At 36.4% G+C, this 24,044-nt stretch overlaps 2 protein-coding genes across 4 annotated transcripts; one reads left to right on the top strand and one right to left on the bottom strand.

Annotated features, from left to right (window-relative positions):
• Positions 1-2,004: 2,004 nt before the first annotated feature.
• Positions 2,005-8,864, bottom strand: LOC112843599 (uncharacterized). Of its 3 annotated transcripts, XR_003216048.1 has the most exons (7): positions 8,699-8,864; positions 8,219-8,261; positions 7,669-7,837; positions 7,075-7,184; positions 2,974-3,023; positions 2,263-2,677; positions 2,035-2,174 (listed from the first exon to the last, which is right to left on the bottom strand). XR_003216048.1 is itself a non-coding variant. In XM_025902606.1 (6 exons), exons 1-6 carry the CDS (start codon positions 8,611-8,613, stop codon positions 2,028-2,030), a joined length of 567 nt encoding a protein of 188 aa, XP_025758391.1. In that variant the 5' UTR covers positions 8,614-8,680; the 3' UTR covers positions 2,005-2,027. The 3 variants fall into 3 exon arrangements, 2 of the variants coding, with proteins under 2 accessions (XP_025758391.1, XP_025758392.1); XM_025902606.1 differs by lacking the exons at positions 2,263-2,677; positions 8,699-8,864 and adding an exon at positions 8,566-8,680 and having other exon boundaries at positions 2,005-2,174; XM_025902607.1 differs by lacking the exons at positions 2,035-2,174; positions 2,263-2,677; positions 2,974-3,023; positions 8,699-8,864 and adding exons at positions 6,309-6,487; positions 8,566-8,681.
• Positions 5,096-21,099, top strand: LOC100702327 (class I histocompatibility antigen, F10 alpha chain). The gene is made up of 8 exons (XM_019355577.2): positions 5,096-5,250; positions 11,855-12,115; positions 16,665-16,943; positions 17,712-18,014; positions 18,507-18,602; positions 19,464-19,481; positions 19,653-19,721; positions 20,050-21,099. Exons 1-8 carry the CDS (start codon positions 5,202-5,204, stop codon positions 20,088-20,090), a joined length of 1,116 nt encoding a protein of 371 aa, XP_019211122.1. The 5' UTR covers positions 5,096-5,201; the 3' UTR covers positions 20,091-21,099.
• The last annotated feature ends 2,945 nt before the right edge of the window (positions 21,100-24,044 follow it).

Genomic DNA, 24,044 nt, shown 5'->3' on the forward strand with positions numbered 1-24,044 from the left:
GCCAACGGAATGAGTCGCCACCAAAAAAACCCACAAAATTACTCTCGCAAAGATAAAAAAAAATAAATAAATAAAAAAAATACACATCTCTCTATAATAAAATGGAGCCTGAAAGAAAAAGAAATGTTTCTGCTGTGTGGGATCATTTTGATCTTTTAACTGCAAATAGTTTGTCTGTCTTTGTTTCAGTGTAATCTATCAGAATAGGAAAAACAGCAATGTGACTTGAAGTGTAAATTTGTATTTCATTTTATGCAGGTCAAATGTCGCATCTGTTCTGCATTTCTTACACAAACAAAAGCCCCTCCTCAGTGTTTAGGCATTACAGAGCCAAACATGAAAATGAGGAGACAAACTCACCGAGAATGAACACAGGTTGGCCTATATAGACACTGAACAGCTTTATCATCATTTTTTTTTATTAATATGTGTTTTATTATTTTCAAATCAAGCATCTAGGAAGACTGCTCTGGACCAGGCAGTCCTGAATTTTATTATAAAGGACTGCCAACCCCTTAGTATTGTGGAGAGTGTCGGAGAGGAACATTCCAAGATCAGAGGATCCTTTAACGTACTGGGGGAATAGGAAGACATCTTATCTGAACCTTTCCCACCTGGCTTTACAGCTTTTGTGTACCTCAGCTTCATCTGTGCCTGTGAGTTTTCCAAAGCTGGGGAAATGATGTCAAAAAAAAAACAAAAAAAACGCAATAGACTGAATGCAAAAACATTGGATAAACCTATTTTTCTGAATAGAAATTTATAATAAACTCAGTCAAATGGGTAATATTACACTCACAATACTTTCATTTTAATTTTCACTTAATGTCATTCACAATATATTTTAAAGATGTCTACAATATTTGCAATATAAAAGATATAAAATGATTCCATGGAAAGTACAATACCTTACAGTGTACAAGTATGACTAGGTCATTGAATCAGTGTCTGTTGTGAGTCTCAAGTAAGTTGCCTGCAATGATATTTAAGGTCCAGCAGGTGTCAGTATGGAGCAAAACAGCAACACTGTGTCGACACAGTATCGATACAGTTTGGGGAATGTGCTGAAACGCTTCACGAGGCCTCATCTACCCATCACTATTATAACCTTAATGTACTTCTCATCTTATTTCCCAAACGGTCGCCAATGTGGACCGATCTTCATGCTTTAACTGGTACAGATTTTACACTGAATATCCTTCCTGACACAAGCCTCCCATTTATTCCTGCTTGGACTGAAGGAGTAGACTTTCTCATGACTCCCTGAGTCTGGGTTTGTGTCTCCTCCTGGTCTTGAACTGGGGATTGTTCATGTGTGAGGTGAATACATAAATGCATGAAACAAACAAATCCTGCATTTCATGCTAATTCCCAATAATTAGCATTTAGCATTAGAAGATGAGAAATGATGTTTATATTTTGAACTTAGCTATTTCTTTAAATTGCTCATTGCACATCTTTTTATAAGTGAACCTGCCGTCTTTCTAAACAATCCAACAGCTGTAATTGACATCAGTCAGGGGGTCTGTTGGTAATTTAATGGCTGTAACCAAAACTTTTATTTTCGCCACAAAATACCATTTTCATAAAGAGTTAAAACCTTTTATCTCTACAGCTTATCAAGTAAAATAAGTATACACAAACCCACTCTTTGAAGTCAAAGGAGCTTGCAAAGAAAAGCGTCTGGACTTCTTTAAGTTGCTTGAAGACATTTCACCTCTCATCCGAGAAGCTTCTCGGATGAGAGGTGAAATGTCTTCAAGCAACTTAAAGAAGTCCAGACGCTTTTCTTTGCAAGCTCCTTTGACTACGATGACCTGGATGACTGAGAACCTTCACAGACATATTGCCGTACATTTTGGGAGGACCACTCTTTGAAATATTTCTTTACTGCGTCTTCTCAAGTCCCAGACTTCCCAGAGTTTTAGGTTGTTGGGATTGTCACAGTTTGCCAGGGCAAGCCGTGGGGATGTGGGGGAAAGGAGGACCCAGAACGCTGGACTCTTCACTGCAAGTGGTGCGTTTATTTACAGTGCGAAAATGACAATAAATCCCCGTGCTCCCCCTTTACTCCTGTGTCGTGTCTTCTTCCCAAAAAGTCCCTGTTTAGTGCTCTCTGCTCCTGTGTCTCTGCACTCCCCGTGCTCACTGCTCTCTCTCGTTCCACACTCCTCCTGAGGAAAACAATAGAGACAGCCGTTAAAACACTTAATCCCAGCAGGCATACATTCACTGACTTTTAAACTAAACTAGAAGACTGACGTGAAGTCTAACGCAATAATCCCGCATCGGTGGAAACTCCATCGCTCTCCTAAATAGCTCCCCCGACGAGCCCAGATCAGCAGCAGGTGTGTGGCAAGGACTTTGGGTGTGGCCAGTCCCCTAGCAGGGCCACACCCACCAGGCCTGAAGGTGCCTGTGACTTGGCCACAGAAAACACATGCACACACACACACGCACACAACTGCCTACATACAAATGTGGACAGAACAGTAGCAGTGCAGATGACACACACACCAAATAATAATAATAATAATAATAATAATAATAATAATAATAATAATAATAATAATAATAATAGCCCACACTGCTCACGGACCCCGAGTCCCCAGAGCCGGGTCCACAGGGATAATTGATGAAGTTCAGATGATTCGTTATGACAGCAGCACCAGGAGAGCTGAACCCAAACAGCAGTGGATGAACGATGCAGCAGATACACAGTACTGGGAGAGGAACACTGCGGTTTTTCCTCCATTAATAATTTAAAGAAGCGCTTCAACCAAACTGGAGGTTTGTTGATGTTTTTACTGACACATGCTGTTAATGTTTTTTTGTTTGTTTTTGCAGTACATTGAAAATTTGTCATTTAGATCACAGTCCGAACTCTTCTCTTTGCTATGAAACGATGCGGGTGGACCACGGGAGCAGAACACACAGACATGTTTTGGACTCAGTGCAGGGGGTTATACTTACAGTGACACAAGCAACACAATTCTGGCGCCGTGAGGAAGTGCTCGAACGGTCTACGGAAAAAGGAGCGTAGAGATTAGTGTCAGTGTACGGGGAAGCAAAAGCAAGGATAATACGAGGGAAGAGGGTGAGAATTGGAGAGCTTACTTGTCATGACCTGATTACTAGCCCGGGCTGACGAGGAGCCGGTGTTCTGGTAATCCATCCTACCTCAAAAAACATCCTACCCGAGGTTTCTGCGTAGATGCCGCGCATGTGCACAGCACCAAACCCAAATTAACTTATTTTTCTGTCACCCATCCGGAATACTTCTTAAGGTTATGGTTATGGTTATGGTTAAGGGTAGGGTTAGGTTTAGTCACAAGTCACCGTAAAATCATAATACGGGTAGGACGATTTGTCAAAGTAGGATGGTTTCTCAGAATACCGGCTCCTTATTGGGAGCCGTGGATTATTTTTTTCTTTCTCTCACCCTCTCTCTCGCACTTTTTTTCCACTTCACTCTGCACGTGAGCCTTGTGCTTTGCGCTGGGCAGAGGGGGGAGGGGCGGGAGTTACACTCGCAGTAGCACAGGAACAGAGCGGGAGGGAGAGAGAGAGAGAAAGAGAGTCAGGGACAACAACATCACATTTGAAAGGTATAGTGATCATCCACAACTATTTTCAGTTGCGGATGATAAAGGATTCAGAAAGTTGCAGGCCCATAGGACAGAGAATGTGCATCTTTGTTTTCATATTTTAATTTATATTTAATTGTGTTGTGGTTTGCAGTGTTTTGTGTTGTTTCACTATAAATTTGTCTAAAAGGAAAAAGCTGAAAATTTAAATAGTTAAAAGCTGAAATATAAATAGTTGGTTTTTGTATTATATGATTTATTTCTTACATTTTATGTGGAGTGAATAAATAAAAGTATATTTACGGTGGCCCCTAGAGACAAAGCACGTACAAACTCCAAAACACGTAAAAACTCCAAAACACATAAAAACTCCAAAACACGTACAAAAGATAACAGAAGTGCTCCAGGATGCTAGTCGCAGTGTAGTGGCTACACAAGCCAGGAAGTACCAACGACCGGATTTGGTGTGTGGTAGTAAAAGGTAAATTATTTGAATATTTACAAGTGCTTGTGTATAAATACACAAACAATACACATATGCTTTCAATTGTGTAATTTAAGTGATCTAGGTAGTTCTGTTTTGGAAGTTCAGTTAACGCTAGAAATGTGTTTTGGAGTTTGCACGTGCTTTGTCTCTAGGGGCCACCGCATATATTTATATATAAACATATATAAATAAAACCACTTTTTTTTACATTAGTAATTCCTTTTATGCATAATTTTATATTATTGTTAATAATAAATTAATTAAAGCAACAAAACAACCTGAGGAGCCGGTTCGGAGCCGAAAGAGCCGGCTCTTTTTAGTGAGCCGAGCCGAAAGAGTCAGTTCTCTAAAAAGAGCTGGAAATCCCATCACTAGCATCCAGCTCCTGGTGTAAAAAGCCTCGTGTTCGCATTAAGGCAGACGGCCAGGTGGCTTTCAGTCCTTGCAAAAGTGCAAAGTAGACCCCGTAGTATCCAAAAATATGAGATGCGCATGCGTGCTCAGGCACAGAAAGGCGCCAACAGCTTCAACTCATGTAAAACTTGAATTCATTCATTTTGCCAGCAATAAATTTCATCTGAGACCAACTTTTGCTCCAAAACGTTAAAGGATTAGTTGAAACCCTTAATGTATTTGAGTTTATGGGGCAACAGCTTTTATTGTTAAATTGTGAAAGAAATGACTGTAAGCTCAGCAATTGCAAGTTTGATTTTTTACAGTGTATGCGTTTAAAATTAATACAAATCACTCCACTGAGAAACTTAACAAGGTTTTATCCCCTGAATAGAAAATAAATTATACAGTGTATACCCAACATAACATGAACTACACCTGTCATAACATAAAAATTTATAAAGACCAGATGAAACTAACCTTCCCTTCGTGATAAACTGGTTCATATGAAGATATTTTACTTTCAGTTTCGTTGATAACCCTAAAGGTTTACCCCAGATTTAAACGACGTTTACTCTCAGAGTAAATCCCTATTGGCTCTGATCGAGGCTAATGGTGACGTTTCTCCTGGTTCTCCATTTTAGCTTTAGCTTTTTCTGGACAAGCAAATAAAGTCTGTTAAAGGTTTGGCTGTTTATGGTCACAATGTAGAAGATGAAGAAAGAAGAAAGAAGATGAAGGCCTTCATCTTCTTTCTTCTGGGAATACAGGGGGCAGCAGCAGGTCAGTTTGACTGTTATATTTCTGTCTTTTTATATGTCAGATTTATGTAATTTGAAAGACAAATGGACGGACTGTTTGCTCCCCAGAAATACGCTAAACATTTAGTTGTAATGGATCCTAGTACACTGTTAAAAAAAACATCTTAAAAAAACAGTAATATTCCGGCAGCTGGGGCGCCAAAATAATACCGTAAAATAACAGAAAATAACTTCCTCATAAAAATACGGTTATTTTCAGTAATGAAAATACAATTTGTTGCCCTAATTTTACATGAGATTTTGCCTTTTTCAAGTGCTTTTAAACATTAAATTAGGAACATTTTAATGTGATTAAACAATGAAATTATCTATAAATAGGAAAAAAACCAAATCCTAAAAAAACAGTAATATTCTGGCAGCTGGGGCGCCAAAATACTACCGTAAAATAACAGAAAATAACTTTCTCATAAAAATACGGTTATTTTCAGTAAGGAAAATACAATTTGTTGCCCTAATTTTAAATGGGATTTTGCCTTTTTCAAGTGCTTTTAAACATTAAATTAGGAACAGTTTAATGTGATTAAACAATGAAATTACCTATAAACAAGGTCAATGAATGTGGCAATATGAATAATAATGCTTAAATTTACAGAAATATACAGTTAACAGTTGGGTTAAATAACATTATTTGATGTAAAAAAAAAAAAGTTGTATATTCAATTATATTTGATGTAATACTACATTATGCAGCACAAAATAATTTATCTTTCAAAACATGTCAAAAAACTAGATATTGGCTTTAAAATTACAATTCACTGTTAATTTGACATAATATCACATGTAAATTTAGATTTGAAGTGTAATTTAACATAAATTTCCTGAATATTTACTGGACTTTCAGTTTGAATTAAGTGTGCTCCCTGTAAGATTGTGGGTTTTATCTGTCACAAAACACCCAAAGAACCCTTATTAAACAAAACCCCTGATTATAATGAAATCAAGATTATGTTAATTCTTGATCATATGTTGTGTATGAGCAGTTTGTAGACGTTTATTTTACTTATAACACATGAGACATTGTTTCAATCATTAACATGGATTTTATTGACAAACAGATAAGCCTTCCTGGAACAATCCAAGAACAACTACCACTTATGCATAAACAAAGGTACGTAGAAAAAAGAATGTAATGCAAACGCACATTTGAGCACAAAAGAAGGGGACGATGCCACCTCGAACGTTCATCTGCCTCCCCACATCTGGAGCAACGAAAAGGGGTATATTTGAGGCACATAACCTGCAGGTTTAGAAGTAGCTCTAGCTTTCTGAAAGTCTCACATTCAGGGCTGCTGCAGGCCATTTGGGTTCCCTTGGAGAAATTTGCAAAGTAATCATATGCAAAGAACAACTCGAGTAAAACAAAAGCCTCATTGTTATGCTGATTATACTTAACTGATAAGTATTGATATGTTGTAAGTTGTCACTTTAACACAAACTTTTACCAAAATAACTGAACAAATGGGACTGTGTTTGCAGAGCAAGCACCATAAGTGTCAATGTATAGCCTATTACAATGAACTGAGATGAAGATAATACTTAAGACAATGCTACACCTAAAGCAGGACAGAGTGACAGAGAGCCTGTCAGCAGACAGTAACATACCAACTGGCTAGCACTAATGCTAGCTAAATGTGAATAGGATTTGCAGCCTATATTTCACTTCTCCCCTATCAAGCAGGCCACCCGTGCTGTTGACATTGACCATGAACCGGAGACCAGTGTTACTGAACAACAGATTATGTTATCCTCAGGATAAAAATAAGAACTTTTTATGCTCTCCACTCACAGTCCGCAATTTTGGCGATCAACGTCAGAACCTTTGGATTGACTGCAAGGTTTTTCTTAGACGTGTTCCACTCCACTTTGGATCCCTTGTCGGGGTTTATCTTAAGGCATCTGTCGAATGAAAAACAACAACTTCATTAAGAAACTGAGGACTGGACTGTATGTGTTTTTTTACATTTGCAATGAATCTAAGTGTAGATTGAGCTTGCTTTTGAGTGCGTGTTTGGACATACAGGTCATTGTGGAACAGAGGGGTGATGCAAAGATGTTTGGTTAACCTGTGAGTCTATTGCAAATGCTGTTTCAGGGTAGTGAAACATCTGTGAACATCTACTACTCAAAGGTCTCTTTCTATAACTTGACATGAGCATGAATCAAGGATATTTAAGAGACAGCCATCTGAAACGCAAATATTAGTTATTTGTTGATTTATCAATCTACAAATCATCTCAACACTCAAGCATTGCTCATTCTTATGTGTTTTAGCTGCAAATGAAAGGAGAGCTGATGATTTGATTTGGATTGCATAACTTTAGATTTCACTGTCTCATCATTCTTATGTCTCAATGCATAAAATTGACTGGTGCCGCCTTACCGTTGCAAGAATTCCAAGGTTGCTGCCTGGGCTACTGGATAAGAAATGTTCGTGCAGTAGTAAGAGCCAAACATCAGGATAAGTGCGTCGCTGAAGATAGTGATATGGCCATTCACAATTGCCTGGTCCACAGATAACATGAAGTGCTCGGCTGCCAAAGTAGAGTTTCCTGTTGTGTACATGAACAAGAGACAAGGGGACAAAAAAACAAGTCCACAAATGACTCAAACAACTAACTGCAATGTTACAACTGATGTATATCAATTACATACACTGGCATGCAGTTTGGGCCCTACGGTCAACTACAAGGTGTCCAAACTTTTGCTGTGGGTCTTTTCCTTTTCTGTTTAAAAAAATATGAAAATGATTTTATTTAAAATTAAATGTCATCTATAACTTTAAGCCATTTGGAGATTATTTCATCTTCTACTTGCTTAACTGTTCACATGAACTGAAATGTTGACCATGGGTGCCCAAACATTTACATTAAAGCACCACAACTGTGACAGGTGTAATCTTTTGACATCCTTAAATGCAGCACAATACTCACCTTTACAGCTTACTGAATAAATTTGAGAACTCACGCTACTAATCTGCAGGGGAAGAAACAAAACCTTATGAATCATGAAACCTGCCAAAATCCAAATACATGTATGCAATGCACGTTTAAATGTAGTCAAATAATTCGCCTCAGCTGCTTTAGCCCTACTTCCTTTCCACAAAATAGAAGGAAATACTTGGCTTACACTACACTGCTAATACCAGCAGTGTAGAAACTATCCGCGTAGCAACTGCTGTGTTTACACGGTCACAGAAAGCTGGCAGCTAACAAATTAGCGAACAACAACTCTGCTAGCCAGCAAGATAGTATACAGCTAGACCAGCCACTAACTGCACCTTATACTGACAGACGACGTCCTTTGCCTTCATAGCTAGGGATTCCATGCCTTTTACCGTCTCAGTAAACTAGGAGCCATAGTGGTCAAGCAATTCCAAGTTAAATCTACTAAGCTGAGTTTGATATACTTGCCTTGCAGCACTGCATGGATGATCTTTCACCAACCTCTCTCTTCCAGCGCGCTTTCCATTAGTGATGCGCGAATCATGAACGAATCGTTCAATACTGGAGAAACTTTACTGACTCGTGAATCATGATTCACAAGCCCAACTGACTCACTGACTCGTCCCTGTTGCTCTTAGCAAACTAATTTCATTAGTAGAAATATATCTAGCTTATAATTAAAACTGTGGGGAAAAAAACAACAGCCAGTTTCTTTACAAAAACATTTCTGCTCTGAACTGGAAGAAAAAACCCTGAGTAGAAGCTCACATCAAGACAATAGCTCCTCGGTTCACAGTAGCATCGCTCTGCTAACATGCTAACAGCACATTTGAGCTACTCACCCCCTCATTTTCTGTGCTGAATCGTAGCGTAAGCGAATCACTCAGGACTCACTCACCCCCTCCCTCCTGGCTTGCAGCTTCTTCTTCTTCTTGGTTGGCAACCAATGTTAAGGCACATTACCGCCCCCTGGCTCACAGCTCAGTGGACATTTAGATGGGAAAATATATATTTGAAACATTTGAGGAAAATACTACTAAAATAAAATAAAAATAAATAAAATAAATGTTCTCTTTAGAATTTTTTTGCTCTTTTTTGCTCCATAAAAATAGTTGTTTTTCTTTTTCAATCACTCATCTTAGCAGTAGGATATACATGACAAGAGAAACAAATTAAGTTTGAGTGAAAATGTACATTTTTTGCACTCTGGTCAACTGACTCAGTGACTCAAATGACTCAAAAAACCCGATTCACTTTGGTGAGTGATTCATTCAAACTCGATTCAGTAAAAAGAATCAAGTTTACCATCACTACTTTCCACAGCCATACCCGCGACCTTGTGGTTGTTAGTTCACATTCATTGGCCGATGCTTATTATGTGTCCCAACATCCAATGGCATGTCACATTGTTTTCATGGCCACGCCCTCACCCCAGGTGCAGAGGCCTATTTCTGTTCAGGAATGTTGTGAATACTTTGAGATTTATATTAATTGCAATTCCTACCTCTACATTTATTTTTTTAAATATTAAATTAGCACAGCGTGGCCGTGCAGTGTTTTATATGTTTTTTTTTTGTTTTTATTCCTATTAATTATATTTTCACTTGTTACCTCTGAATTATTGAAACAGACCTAGATGACATGAAATTTTCAGCAAAATTATAATTCAAATACTCCTTTAATTATTAATTATTCTCATAAATTTTCGACCATTTTATATATTTTTCCATAGTATTACATTTTAATTTAACAGATCAATCTCTTAAATAACAGACAAATATTTGTGAAATTATGATACATTTCTGAATGTATTTTTACAATCTAAATATGCATATGTACAAAAAAATATATTTAAAAAACAATTACATTTACAGTGAAGTTATGTTATTTTACATTTGACATGTAAAATTACAGCCTACTTATGTAAATTTAATGATATTCCAGAAAAACAGTACAAAACTGTAAAATATACAGTAAGATACTTTTATATTACTTTTTGTTTTTTTTACAGTGTAGATAATGTCAATGTTTAGAAACAATCGATTAAATTATACAGGTAATTAAATCGTCTGTTTATCTTTTCAATACCTAATAATAAACATTAAAGTTTAGATGAAGGCAAAGATTAAAACAAGGCGACTTATGACCCAAACTATTTGATGATTTCCGGGTTTAAACCGTTCGTGACGCATTTTTAAGCGTTGTGACACTGCTGTCTCTCCAAACAGTCCAACAAATAAAACATCAGTAAGGAGGTCTGATGATAATCTGGTGACAATAATTAAAACGTTTATTTTAAAAACTAAGTACCATTTTAATTTTCATGAGGGTTTAAAACATTTTCACACAACAGCTGCTCATCAAAGTTAACTAAAGTTCATTTAAGTATCTTTATAAATATTATTTTTATTTTACTATTATTTAAAAATTATTTGTTCAGTATATGAAGAGCCACATGTCATTTGATGTAGTCTATTAAAAGTTAAAAGACTCCTGCTTTGTATTGTCTTCAGTATTATTCACCAGTGTTATGCTTGTGAATATTTTCTGTTTGACAAACATGCGCACACATATCGTAACTAACGAGTAGTTACACCCGGATATGAAATTCACTGTTTTTCTGGTGTTATTGCTTAATTAACAGCGCAATGAGGTGACTTTTGTTGTGAGGTGTATAAATAAAATCAAATAGAATTCAATTGAACTGAATTGAGATGCAAATTATATCATTATTACTTAATAATATCAGATAGTTTATGTATGTAAAGTGCGAGTACACTACACATACCATCATGAACTAATTTTTTGTATCACTGCTGAATGATCAATAAGAAGCTGCAGGTGAGAAATACCAGAAAAGTTTTGCAATTTATAAACAATCTCCACCAGGGAGCGCTAATGAGACGCGTTTTAAACTAACACAAATATTGTTGACTTTTGATAACTGAAAACTCACCTGAAAACCTGAATAAAGAATAAAAGATATAATAACGATTGCTAAAATAATATTCCCCAAATAATAGTTACCTAACGTTAGCTTTGGTTTTATTGATAATATTATTGATCAAAGATATTGGAAGTAAAACTTTCTGTAACAATTTTAAGCTTAAAAAATCTATAAAAATAATATAAACAAAGAAGAAGCATCGATATGCTTCAATCAATTGCATATAATTTGAAATGTCAAAAATTGAAATGCAAAGGAGAACAACTCACTTTAGAAGTCACGCTGCGTAAAAAAAGCAAAACAGATTAAAAATAATATGTATTTTGTTTAACAATGAAAACAAAATAAAAATATAGTTAAATTAAAACCTATAATGAGTTCAAACCATCAATCATGAAAACTGAATTAAACCAAACTGAAGGATAAACAACAGTTTTAAAACTTTCTGTGAATAATCAGGTTCAAACTAGAATTTGAAGTTTTGAAGAAAAGAGGATCAAAAAAATTAAACACTGAATATCTATTCATAAATCTATTTTGTGTTTATTGAAAGGACAGCAGGATTATTACAGGATGTCCTTAATGTGCTGTCGTTTTTCTTATTGTGTTATTTAAAAAATAAAATAATTTATAAATCTGTGTTCCTGAGATCTCACAACATTAACTGTTTCTTACAGTGACCCACTCTCTGAAGTATTTCCTTACTGGATCCTCTCAAGTCCCAAACTTCCCAGAGTTTGTGGTTGTTGGGATGGTTGATGATGTTCAGATTGATTATTATGACAGCAACACGGAGAAAGCTGTGCCCAAACAGGACTGGATTGCCAGGAACACAGATCAGCAGTACTGGGAGAGAGAGACTGCAAACTGTTGGGGTTCCCAGCAGTCTTTCAAAGCCAACATTGACACTGCAAAGCAGCGCTTCAACCAAACTGGAGGTTTGTTCATGTTTCATTTTTTACTGATATTTGCTGTTAATGTTTTCAGTGTGTTTTGTTTACAATAGTAAACAGGTTTGCACACATATTAAATGTTTCATTCAGATTACAGATTAAAATTATTAACATAATAATTCATAATGAATGTAGAACTACAGTACAATAATCAAATAATAAAGATAAATTCATGATATTTGAAGTTTTCTGTTTATATTTAGGATTTTTTTGCCTCTGAAACCTTGATGGTTGTTTTTGCCACAATTTCTTAATAATCGATTATTCAGAAATTAATCTCCAGAAAATCAGCAGGATCTAAATAATCAGTCTGAGATGTATTTGTTTTACAATTATTGTGAACTAATATTTGACTTTTAATAAAAACAATCCTGGACTGGAACTCTCCTTCAGTGGAAGCTTCTAGAAAGACCTCAGGACAGTCTGGTGTGTAGTTTTCCCGCAGTTAGACGATTTTCTTTTAGAACGATAAGAGGCTGCAGAGTTTCAGAGGATGGAAACTTAAACCCAGGATCAGGATCTGAGTTTGCTGATCCATCTTATTGGCTCACAGGAAGTCGCTCCGTGTCTCAGTTCAGACGACCCTCACAAATAATCCATCCATCCATCCATTCGCTTCCGCTTATCCTTTCCAGGGTCGCGGGGGGCGCTGGAGCCTATCCCAGCTGTCATAGGGCGAGAGGCGGGGTACACCCTGGACAGGTCGCCAGCCTGTCGCAGGGCCACAAATAATCACATATTGTAATAAATTATAGAAAAAGAAAATATGTCAGACACCATCAACAGCATCTTAGGATGAAATAATTTATCATCTAGCTGAGATGTTAAATGTGCTGTGATGTCACAGTTTTGACAGCAGTTTTTCCAGATTCCATTAAACACATAATAATAATAATAATAATAATAATAATAATAATGATGTTATATTTAATACAAAAAGTAGAATCAAACAGGGTTGACTTTGTAACAGGCTGAAAGTAGAGACAGCTCAATGACCCGTTCACTGTCCACGGCCTCTTTATGAATGAATTTAACTAAATGCATCAACCATTGTGAAAATGAAACAGACATTCAGCCCGTTTTCATGAGGAAATGTTTTCAGGATTATCTTTCATTAGCAGAGGTTCCATAAATAAATCGGTGACGAACTTAAAGCTACTCTGTGGAAAATAAATAAATATTTAACTTTTAGTTTTACTTCAATAGTACAACAGTTTGGTGAGAAGTAGATAGACCAAAAATAAGAAACACAAACTAACAGACAGACGTTTAACAGTTAACAGTTTCTCTAAATTTTACTCTGACTTTTGTCCTATTTAAAAATAAGACAGTAAATATGAGTTTCAGTCTATGTTTAATATTTTTGGTCCCCGATTTAAAATTTAATGTGTTTTTTTTTGTTTTTTGTTTTTTTCTGCTAATAAACAACAATCTGAAAATATAATCAAGGAAAGTAAAGTGTTAAAATGTCTCACTTTTCCCATAAACTGGCTGAAGGCTGATTATTAAGGTGGTGTCGTTAAATCAGGAAGCCGTAAAATTCAGCAAGAACCCTTCCAGAAAGCCTCCCTATGAGCGGTGAAAAAACCCACGGGTTGTTTTGGTCATTAAACACAGCTTTGGTCACTCATCTACGCAACATTTACGAGCGGCGGAAAATAACAGCGTTCTGGGCGGGTCACTGAGCTTGCTTTTTCCGGCGCTCAGTGATGTGCGATACCACTTATTTCCTTTCCCGAAGTAATATTCAGGGCGATATCAACAGTACTGATACTTTGTACAAAAACTTAACGTGTTATTGTATTTCAAATTTTAGCTTCATAATGATCACAGGTCATCAGACTACTTGTTCTTATTGTTTAGTTATGAAGAATTATCATATAGTTGTGAGTTAATTGACGCTATTTGAACACGTATATCTTGTCATTTAACATGTATATACTTGCCTGGACATTTCAACAAAAACATTCAACATTCACACTTTCAACAGGGGCGGTATTGTCGATATCAGCTCCAATAATTTTAAGTTATTCAGGCAGCTAATTGGGGGAGAGCAGTGAGCCATGACCACTATATCACTGCGATTGTTACTTTCCACAATAATTAGTTGACACAACAAGACACACTTTTCAGCTTTTCATGCTTTTTGAAACTCAGTTTTTTGGAGACCTGTGATGTAAATTCTGTCTCTAAAGCACACAAAAAGGTTTGGACATTTTTCATAGTGCATGTTTGAGGTTTATTTTTCCAAAGAAATTGTTGGAGCTATTTATTCTTTACTTTTGTTATTCCGAAATTTGTTGGGGTTTGTTGTTGGTTTGTTTATATTTTGGGTTATTTACAAGTTTATTTGTAGGTTAATATTTACTCCATTTTGTTTCGTTTTGTTGTTTATCTTGCTAAGTCAGCCAGGAAGAATTGTAAGGTCTTTTTTATATATATATATAAGTAAAGGGACTGGTATAGGACCAGAATGCACTGGGGTGGGCCTATGGTGTTTTACCAGAGCAGGAGAAGCAGCGGGTAGGAACAAAGATGGATCTTTGTTATTGCTTTCCAAACTGGAAAAATAAACAATAAAATGCAACTTTCGAGTTTGATAATTGGACTTCTTTTGCCTGCGTACAAAACATTACCACAGTGCAGCAGTGGCTTGTGAATTTTAAGCTGTAGGATGTTTGGTTGGACAAAGGGAATCCCCACTACAGAAACAATTAACACAGTTCAGCGGGCTACATACTGAACTTGAAGGATAAAACCAAAGTATCAATCCAGTCATGCTATTATTGATCCGTAACCAATACTAGTGTTGGTATCAATACTATCGATATTTGTATCGATCCGCCCACCTTTATCAGTGACAGCTGAGAGCGTTTTCTTGACTCCTGCAGGGCCTCCCCATGTTTCTCCTCCACTTAATCTACACTCCAATCAAAGGAGTGCAGACAACACCAGCTCATCCCACATTCACTTTGTTGCCGCCTATAAGGAGGTGTTTTTGCGAGATTTTCATGGACATTCACGGCGTCCTGATTTATTGATTAGCAATTTTAATATAATTTATTAACCAAACGGGCTGGAAAAGTGTGGAATTTGAACCTAGAGGGTGTGTAACTCCACATGTTCATATAAAGAAAATACCTGTGATGATGCACCGAGGCGTTTCTCGTGGCTTTGAGAGTAACAATGTTATAAAAGCAGGAATGACTCCTCGTGTCGCTCTCACCTGTAGACTGTCTGCTCTCATCACAGCATCAGCAGCGCTCAGGTTCCTACTCAAAGACGCTCACAGATCTCTGTGCTACACATCCAATAATATCATTAACGTGAATGTTTTAATATTTTTAGTGCAAAATCTGATCTGGTCACAGCGCTGAAAAACACCAAAAGTTTCCCAGCATGGAGTCAAATTCAAGGTCTGAATTATTGTTTGAGTCCTCTGCTCTTAGTAAATGTAATAAAAATGACAACATGGTTGTAAAATCTTAGGGGAACCTTTTTCACCTTTTTGTCAGGTCACAGCACAAGAAATTAACCGTCCATCCATCCATCCATTCGCTTCCGCTTATCCTTTTCAGGGTCACGGGGGGCGCTGGAGCCTATCCTAGCTGTCATAGGGCGAGAGGCGGGGTACACCCTGGACAGGTCGCCAGTCTGTCGCAGGGCCAACACACAGGGACAGACAACCATTCGCGCTCACATTCACTCACACATTCACACCTAGTGGCAATTTGGATTATCCAATTAACCTATCCCCACAAGTTGCATGTCTTTGGATGGTGGGAGGAAGCCGGAGTACCCGGAGGGAACCCACGCAAACACGGGGGGAACATGCAAACTCCACACAGAAAGACCCCGGCCTGATGGTGGAATTGAACTCAGGACCTTCTTGCGGTGCGGCAACAGTGCTAACCACTGTGCCACCGTGCTGCCGGAGAAATTAACTGATTTATCAAAAATTATTTCTTGCATAGTCATCAATGATGACATGAAGCATTTGCTGGAGCCTGAAATTAGATTAAAGTAATTAAAGTACAACTCCAGATTAGATTAACATCACATGATCATATTAAACAGAGACACCTCTAGAAAAACCTCAGGACAGTCTGGTTTTAGTTTTTTCACATGAAGGATTTTGTTGGACTGATGACGGCTGCAGAGTTTCAGAGGATGGAAAGTAAATCTAGAATCAGGATCTGTGTCGGCTGCTCAGGACTCCAGCTTAGTGTGTTTGTCTGATCCTGCAGCTCACAGGAAGTTGCTCCACCTACAACAGCATAGATAAACTGTGCATTGATATCTCTGCAGGCAGGACGTAGATGTGCTAACGGGAGAAAATGAATTCTGTTTTTTCCCAGTGTCTTTTTCTAAAATCTACATTGTTAATGATGATTGGTTTTAAAAATCTTCCACTGAGACAAAAGCAGGTATAAATGTAGATCCTCTATATGTTGATCATGTCTCTGTGTCAGTATAAGACTTTAGTGCTTCTCTCTCTGGTTCACTGCAGTCTTTGTCTCTGTTTTTCTGTCAGGTGTTCACATTGTCCAACGGATGTACGGCTGTGAATGGGATGATGACACAGGTGAAGTGAATGGATATCGCCAAGACGGCTATGATGGAGAGGACTTCATAAGCTTTGACCTGAAGACAGAGACATGGGTCGCTGCAAAACAACAGGCTGTCATCACAAAGTTGAAGTGGGACAGTAACAAAGCTACGATCACACAGTATAAGAACTACCTCACCCAGATTTGTCCTGAGTGGCTGAAGAAGTATGTGAACTATGGGAGGAGCTCTCTGATGAAAACAGGTAAAATCTATGACCAGAATTAGATTGTTAACCAAAAGTTATATGTCTCAGTTTATTACTTAATATGATATTAAATTAACCTTTTCATGCATGAATTCCTCAATCAGGAACCTCAATCAGGGCTTTTTTTTTCTTGAGTATTTTTATTCATCTTAAGGCATGAAAAAAAGATTTTTGAACTTCTTTTTTTTTAAACATATACTTTTCATTTTCAAAGAGTATTTTTACATGTCCACTTAGTTGTACAACAAACATTTTGAATTATGAATTTGACAAATGAATAATTTATATACACTGTGTAAAAACTATAACATAACAAAAATATTTTTAAATATATTTTAAAACTATTTTATAACAGTATGACAATATATGTAACAACTATAACAACTATAACCCTGCAAGGCATGGAGTGACACATCAGTGTCCAATGTAGTGGTTTATGTGCAAGTTTACCATCAACACTGACAAGAAAACAGCCTTTGAATAGTTGTCCACTGTAGTGACCCCTATGTGTGAAAGGGTTAATATAATTGCACTTCGCGTGGCATTTTGACACATTTTTTAAATTTAATTTAATTTAACAAACTACATCACATCAAAAGAAATTGGTATGGTTTTAATAATAATAATAATAATAATAATAATAATAATAATAATCTTTTAAAGTTGCTCCTGGTCGTCATAGCAGATCATCTTCCACAGTTTTAGCTCTGATATACTCATTTCTAATCCTTCTCACTCCTTATGATAAATTTAATATCTCTCCAGTTCTTCCCTCAGTGTCTCTCCTCCAGAAGTCTTCCTCCTCCTCAGTCACCTGCCATGCTACAGGTTTCTATCCTAACAGAGCCGAGATGGTCTGGAAAAAAGATGGAGTGGAGCTTCATGAGGGTGTGGACAAAGGAGAGATTCTCACCAACAATGACGGGACCTTCCAGATGAGTGTTGACCTGGATGTCTCATCAGTCAAACCTGAAGACTGGCACAGATACAGATGTGTGTTTCAGCTCTCTGGTGTGAACGAGGACATCGTCACCAGACTGGACAAATCAGAGATCAGGACCAATGAAGGTGAGTCTGGAATCAGAATAAGATGAGTGATAAACATGGGAAACACACACTTGAATTACTGCAATAGCCCTGTGGTTCATGTTGGATGAGAAAGTTAGTTTGCTTAGATATTCTTTCTGTCGGCTTCTGTCAGAATAATTTTAAGGCCTAAATCAGTTTAGACCAAGTTGTGTTTTTCCACCACATTTTTTCCTTGCTGAACATTGATGAATATAAAACATGTTCATGTGTGGCCACTGATTATCTGACTAATGGACAGTTTTAGAAGATTAAATAGTAAATGGGGGAAATTGTATATTTTGAAACATTGCTATGTTCAAGCTTATTGGCAATGTATTGAAATTAAATTTAATGGCAGAACTTTTATTGTTGGAATGAAAACAAATATTAGTGAGACAAATATGTAGTGACCATAAACAAAGCTTTTGTACATGAATGTTATCTGATTGGAAACTTTTTGTTCTCACCTTTTGTTTGTTCTGTGATCCACAGGAAATTCCTTCTCCCTGATCATCACTGTTGTTGTTGCTGTGGTTGTTCTTGCTGCCATCGCTGTGATCGCATTCATTATTTACAAAAAGAGGACAGGTGAGAAACAAACTTCCTGGATTTTCTTGTATAATGCAAACAGCAATGATGACATAGTGCAAACAATAATAATGATAGTAAGAGTAATATGACTTAATTGAAGTCATTATTAACAGTTTTCAAAAGAAAACAAACAATGCACACAGGATTAAACAGGTAACAACCAAAAGCAGTGTAAGCTGAGTCTTCAGGTTCATATTAAAGTATTTTAACACTTTCTCTGCCAGCAGGATGATCAGACTCTTTTAAATCCTCAGTATATTACAACGATATTCATTAATCATGCTTGTTGTGTTTCATAACTTGCCCCTTCATTTCTCTGCATTATCCCACTTGTAGATTTTTGTCCAGTTACTTCACTTTTTCTTCTTGTCTGTTATTTACTTTTTTCTGCATCATTTTTCTTTCTGTCTTTGTGGTTTTTTTGTTTTTTGTTTTTGATTTGTTTTTTTACACCTGAGCTACAGTTTGGTTGTCAAGGAACAAAATAACCACCAACTCAGTTATTGAAACCCAAACATTGTTTCTCTTTTCTTAACCATCAACTCTGCCAAACAAACACATCCTAAGGTACACCTTTACCTGCATTAGAAATGTGCACGTTCTCTACCTTCAGTCACTTTACTTATAAATTTTACACAAGCACATTGTGGGTGCAAGGTCACAACATATCTATAAACATGTTAGTGAGTAAGCCCGGTGTCTATGTTTTTAATTTTACAAATTAAATTAATGCTTTTGTCCAGATTACAAAATGAAAATATGAAGTTATGTTTCATGCCTTGAATAATACATGAAAAAAATTGTGTTAACATTTATAACAAATTACTAACATGATGTATTTTTTCCTTTTTATTTCAGACAAACGTCCCCCATCTCGTAAGTTAAACTTTGTCACTTTTCTCTAATCTCTTGTCCACACTAAATTAAAAAGGGTTTCTGTACTTTAATCTAAACAGTCTTTCAGGGCTGTTTCCTGTTGTGTTCGATTGTTGTAAAAGTGACAGATGAGAGCAGGATGTGGACTAACATTGTGTTTCTGACCTACAGCTGCAGAGAACCGTGAAGTCAAGGAGCAAATGCTTCCTCAAGCCGAAACCACAAACAGCTCTGCACACAGTGAGTTACTTCATATTTGTGTCTCATGTTTTAGCTTTCTTTTTAAAACTTATATAAAATAGTGGCTGTAGTAAAATCTCCTGTTTAAACAGAACCAAAAAAGTGCTTTAGTATAACTTTAAATCATATTAAGAGAAAGATGCTTTCAAAATAAGATTTCATGAAATGATTTAACAAAATTAAAACAAATGTGTTAATTCCCTTCAGAAACATATGAAGTAAATACTCGATTGAATCAGAATTTTAGATCTTAATGAAACTGTAAATAGGTTATTTGTGGATTTGATTAATCCTAACATTTATTTTATTTCTTTTTTTATCTCTACAGACAACCTGAGAGAAGACGTGTCAGCTCATTCTTCTCCATAAACTGGAATTCATTGAATTTGTTGATTGTTCACATCATAAAATCTGTTAAAAAGATCTAAAATCTAAAATATAGTTGCAGATGCTTATTAGTCAAGATTTAATGGAAAGGAGTTTGAAAATGAGTTGGCAAACATCATTAACTTAATTATTCTGAATATGTTGTTTTCAGTAAAAAAAAAAAGGCGATTTAAAAAAAAAGATCTAATTCTGTTTAAATGTTTCAGTATTAGTATCAATATTATGACAGAGATCTTGATAAACATTTTTCTCGGTAAAGAGCTGTTATTTTTTACAATAGCGGATTTATTTTGCTTTCTTATTACATACGCAATAAAATAAAAACCTTTAAGATTATCCGATATTCTGACCACCCTAATGCCTGTAACCTAGCATTAGGATTTTAAGATTATCTGATTATCCTGTTGCTTAACTTAGCAAAGCATCAATGCAAAGAATTTCATACACGCCGCCGACTCTTGTACGTGTAAAATAACACTGAGTTAAAAAAAAAAAAAAAAAAAAAAAAAAAAAAAAAGCACCTCGCACATATTCAGAACTCGGTCCCAAATAATTTTATTTAAACACCCTCGGATGAGGTATTTTGGTTTTGTGTGGGAAAGACTTTTCTTTTTTTAGAGTCACTTTTACATCAGGTTTTCTCATTAGCAGAAAACTCTCGATAGACAGAAAAACAAACCCTAAAAGATAATTACTGTGAGAAACTGCCTTGTTTTGCACAAAATAAGGAGTCAACAAAACGTCACCCATAAAAACAACCCCTCTAATCAATATTAATATTTCTTAATGCTTGTAACCTAGCAAAGTACCAACACCCGTGCAAAGAATTTCATACACATTAAAACAATTTCATCCTCGGATGAGGTATTTTGGTTTTGTGAGGTAAAGAGTTTTTCTTTATTTTTTGAGCTACTTTTACAACAGAGGAGACCGGGCCTTTGCGATTGCTGCGCCTAAACTTTGGAACAGTCTGCCTCTTGAAATTAGGTTCTCTCCAACTCTTGACATTTTTAAAACCAGTTTGAAAACACATTTTTACTCTTTAGCTTTTAATTGTAACTGAATTTTGTTTTGTTCTTTGTCTTTGTTTGAGCTGCTTTTTTTTTTAGTATGTACAGCACTTTGGTCAACCTGTGTTGTTTTTAAATGTGGTTATAAATAAAATGATTAAACTGAAAAAACACTCACCTCTAAGCTTTCATCCATGGTGATAACAATCCAACTTTGGGACTAGCGAGTAAATGTCAGAATGAAAAGCATGATGATAAGTTGTTTGTTTCAGCGCCTGCCAATAAATAGTCATCGGTAATATTCCCCCCCCCCGCTCCCCAGCAGCAGGATGCACCCAAACTTTCCAAAAAGGTTCGTTATAAATCAAACTTGTGTACTTGTGGTAAAGGGCGTCATCTGTGAAAGGCTGCATTCAAAAAACGTTTGGTTTTACCTGCTACATTAAAACAAAAAATCCACGGTATGGGGTCTGTGGTTCGGCTGCCCTTCTTTCACTGAATTAATGGTCAGCTTTTGGCAGCCGATGTTCCTTAGTCTAGTTTGCCATTTTGTATTTCAGGCTGACTTTTCATCCTTAATAGCCGGTGACTGAACCTTGGTCCTTTAAACACGGATACTTTGTTATCAGGGCCACGGCTACATTATCAAATTCTACGCTGGAAGGACACATTTTGTATTTGACCATTTCTGACACTCTGCAATATAACAAATTTGAGTTTGGTACTTGGATGCAGAAGAGTACCATTGTTAAGAAAGGCTTGGTTTCCTTGTTATGTGTGCCTATGCCAAGAGGCACACATATTACTATTCGTCGGATTTATTATTCTTATTATGTGTGCCTATGGAAAGAGGCACACATATTACTATTCGTCGGATTTATTATTCTTATTATGTGTGCCTATGCCAAGAGGCACACATATTACTATTCGTCGGATTTATTATTCTTATTGTGTGGATGCTTTATGCATCCACACTATTGAGTTCCTGTTTCTCTTTATTCTTTATACTTTATTATTCTAGTTGCCACTTTTTGTACGTTTTTTGGCACTTAACTACTTTAACAATTTTCAGCCGATTTTCACCGTTCAAATTTTAAACTATTCTGCTATTTCTGCTAATGATGGCTATGACTTTTGGTATTTTATGCTATTATACTTTTTAAAATATTAAGCTTTTTTCCTTTAATTTGTCCCATTGAAATGAATGGGAAACTTCCACAATTCTGCTAAAACTTGCTTGTTTTTGAAACTTAACTACATTCTCATACTTTCGCCTAGAACAACCATTCAAATTTTAAAATGTTCACAAATTATTGGGCTATTCATGAATGATTCAGCTTTTTCATATCTGTTACCGTTTTCATCTTATCCCTCTTTAAGTTTTGATTTTCATTTTTGTGATTTTTCACAAAATACATGCGTTGTTATGGTTGCTATGCACTTGGCTTCCAGTGTGCCACTGTAGGTTTCGCAGTCTTCTCTTCATGTCCGAACAACTTCTTGCTACTTGCTCAATTTTCACTCAACTTCCACAAATTATACATCAAAACGTAGGTATTTTTGCTGGCTTTCAGAAAATGTCACCATCATTGTTGTGAGATTTATAGAATTTTGGCAAATCTCCTCAGACCAACACAAAGTCGGAAAACTCTCCATAGAAAGTCAATGGAGAGTTTGTTCAAAATCATCGCTTGATTTCTGTAATGAGAGGCATATTCGAATCGTCATATCTCCTTAACGAAGCGAAGTTAAAACATGAGGCTTGTCCCCGTATATCTTCAGACACTCCTGACGCTCACAATTCAAGAATTTTTTTCTCACCTATTACCGTTCTGAAATGAGTTAGACTTGTTTGAGGGTAGGAAATTCGTCCTTCGCTCAGATTTCTTCAGATTTCAAACTCTGGAAATGAACAACTTTTTTCTCTCGTCATATCTTTTTTTTGGATTTCCACAGAGACCTGAAAATTTCCATGACTGTTCACCAAAGCCTGCTGTCTCTTACGGTGAAAGAATGATATCGATACTCCAAATAGATTTAGAGTTAGAAAGCGTTGTTTGAGGGCAAGTCAAGGCAGTTTTCGCTTGCCTCTACTCAGTTATGGTGCATTACAAGTCAACTATCTTCAATAATTCATATTTTAATGATAAATTGTCAAGACTTGAAGATTCCCCCATCTCTTCTGAACAAAACGGTGTAAGAATGACCGTTCTAGCCCCTACGGTTAGGAAATTATGGCCATTTGTTTGAGAGGAATCCTCACTATGAGAAATAGACTGCAAAAATCCTGCCTCTCTCTGTTCTGAGTGTGTGTAAAAACGGCTGCACCTGTTTTGGCGGGAAAAAGTACACAGCCTCTCTGATTGGTGGATTCAAATTTAGCAGCTCCCAGGCTGCTTGAATGACCTAGAAACTTGCTCCTCTCTCCCTGTGTGTGTGTGTGTGTGTGTGTGTGTGTGTGTGTGTGTGTGTGTGTGTGTGTGTGTGTGTGTGACAGAGAGAGAGAAAGAGAGGGCGAGACAGAGTTTTTATGGGAGCATCTTATTGTATGATTTAAATTCAATATATTTAGACTGGTTGACTGAATTTGATCCTGTGTGTGTCTCTCTGTGCATGTGTGTTTCCATATGTTTCCATATTTGTGATTGTGTGACTGTTACACTTTTTTTGCTGAGTTTTTTTTTCATTTAACAAGTACATTTGAAGGACCCTTAGCATGTTCAGCATTTTTTCAACTGTCCATTTTGCTTTTCCAATTTTTCTGTTTAAGTTATTACTATTGTGCTGAATCATACTATTTCTGCTATTTTATAAGATTTGTGCTAAATATAGTATTTCTGCCCAATATAGTATTTCTGATTAATTATAGTTTTTCTACCAAATCATATTACATTATTTTTGCTTTTTATAGGATTTTTATAGGATA

The sequence above is a fragment of the Oreochromis niloticus genome, linkage group LG22 (genome assembly GCF_001858045.2).
Source record: "Oreochromis niloticus isolate F11D_XX linkage group LG22, O_niloticus_UMD_NMBU, whole genome shotgun sequence".
NCBI lineage: Eukaryota > Metazoa > Chordata > Actinopteri > Cichliformes > Cichlidae > Oreochromis > Oreochromis niloticus.

Bases quoted from the DNA above. Each gene is read 5' to 3' on its own strand.
- LOC100702327 (XM_019355577.2), top strand. From the start codon at position 5,202: ATGAAGGCCTTCATCTTCTTTCTTCTGGGAATACAGGGGGCAGCAGCA. The intron at 12,116-16,664 runs GTTTGTTCATGT...TTTTTCTGTCAG, and splicing joins GCGCTTCAACCAAACTGGAG to GTGTTCACATTGTCCAACGG. The intron at 19,722-20,049 runs GTGAGTTACTTC...TTATCTCTACAG, and splicing joins CACAAACAGCTCTGCACACA to ACAACCTGAGAGAAGACGTG.
- LOC112843599 (XM_025902606.1), bottom strand. From the start codon at position 8,613: ATGGAATCCCTAGCTATGAAGGCAAAGGACGTCGTCTGTCAGTATAAG. The intron at 7,185-7,668 runs GTAAGGCGGCAC...TTCATTCGACAG, and splicing joins ACCTTGGAATTCTTGCAACG to ATGCCTTAAGATAAACCCCG. The intron at 3,024-7,074 runs GTGAGTGGAGAG...CTTTTTCCGTAG, and splicing joins GATCGCCAAAATTGCGGACT to ACCGTTCGAGCACTTCCTCA.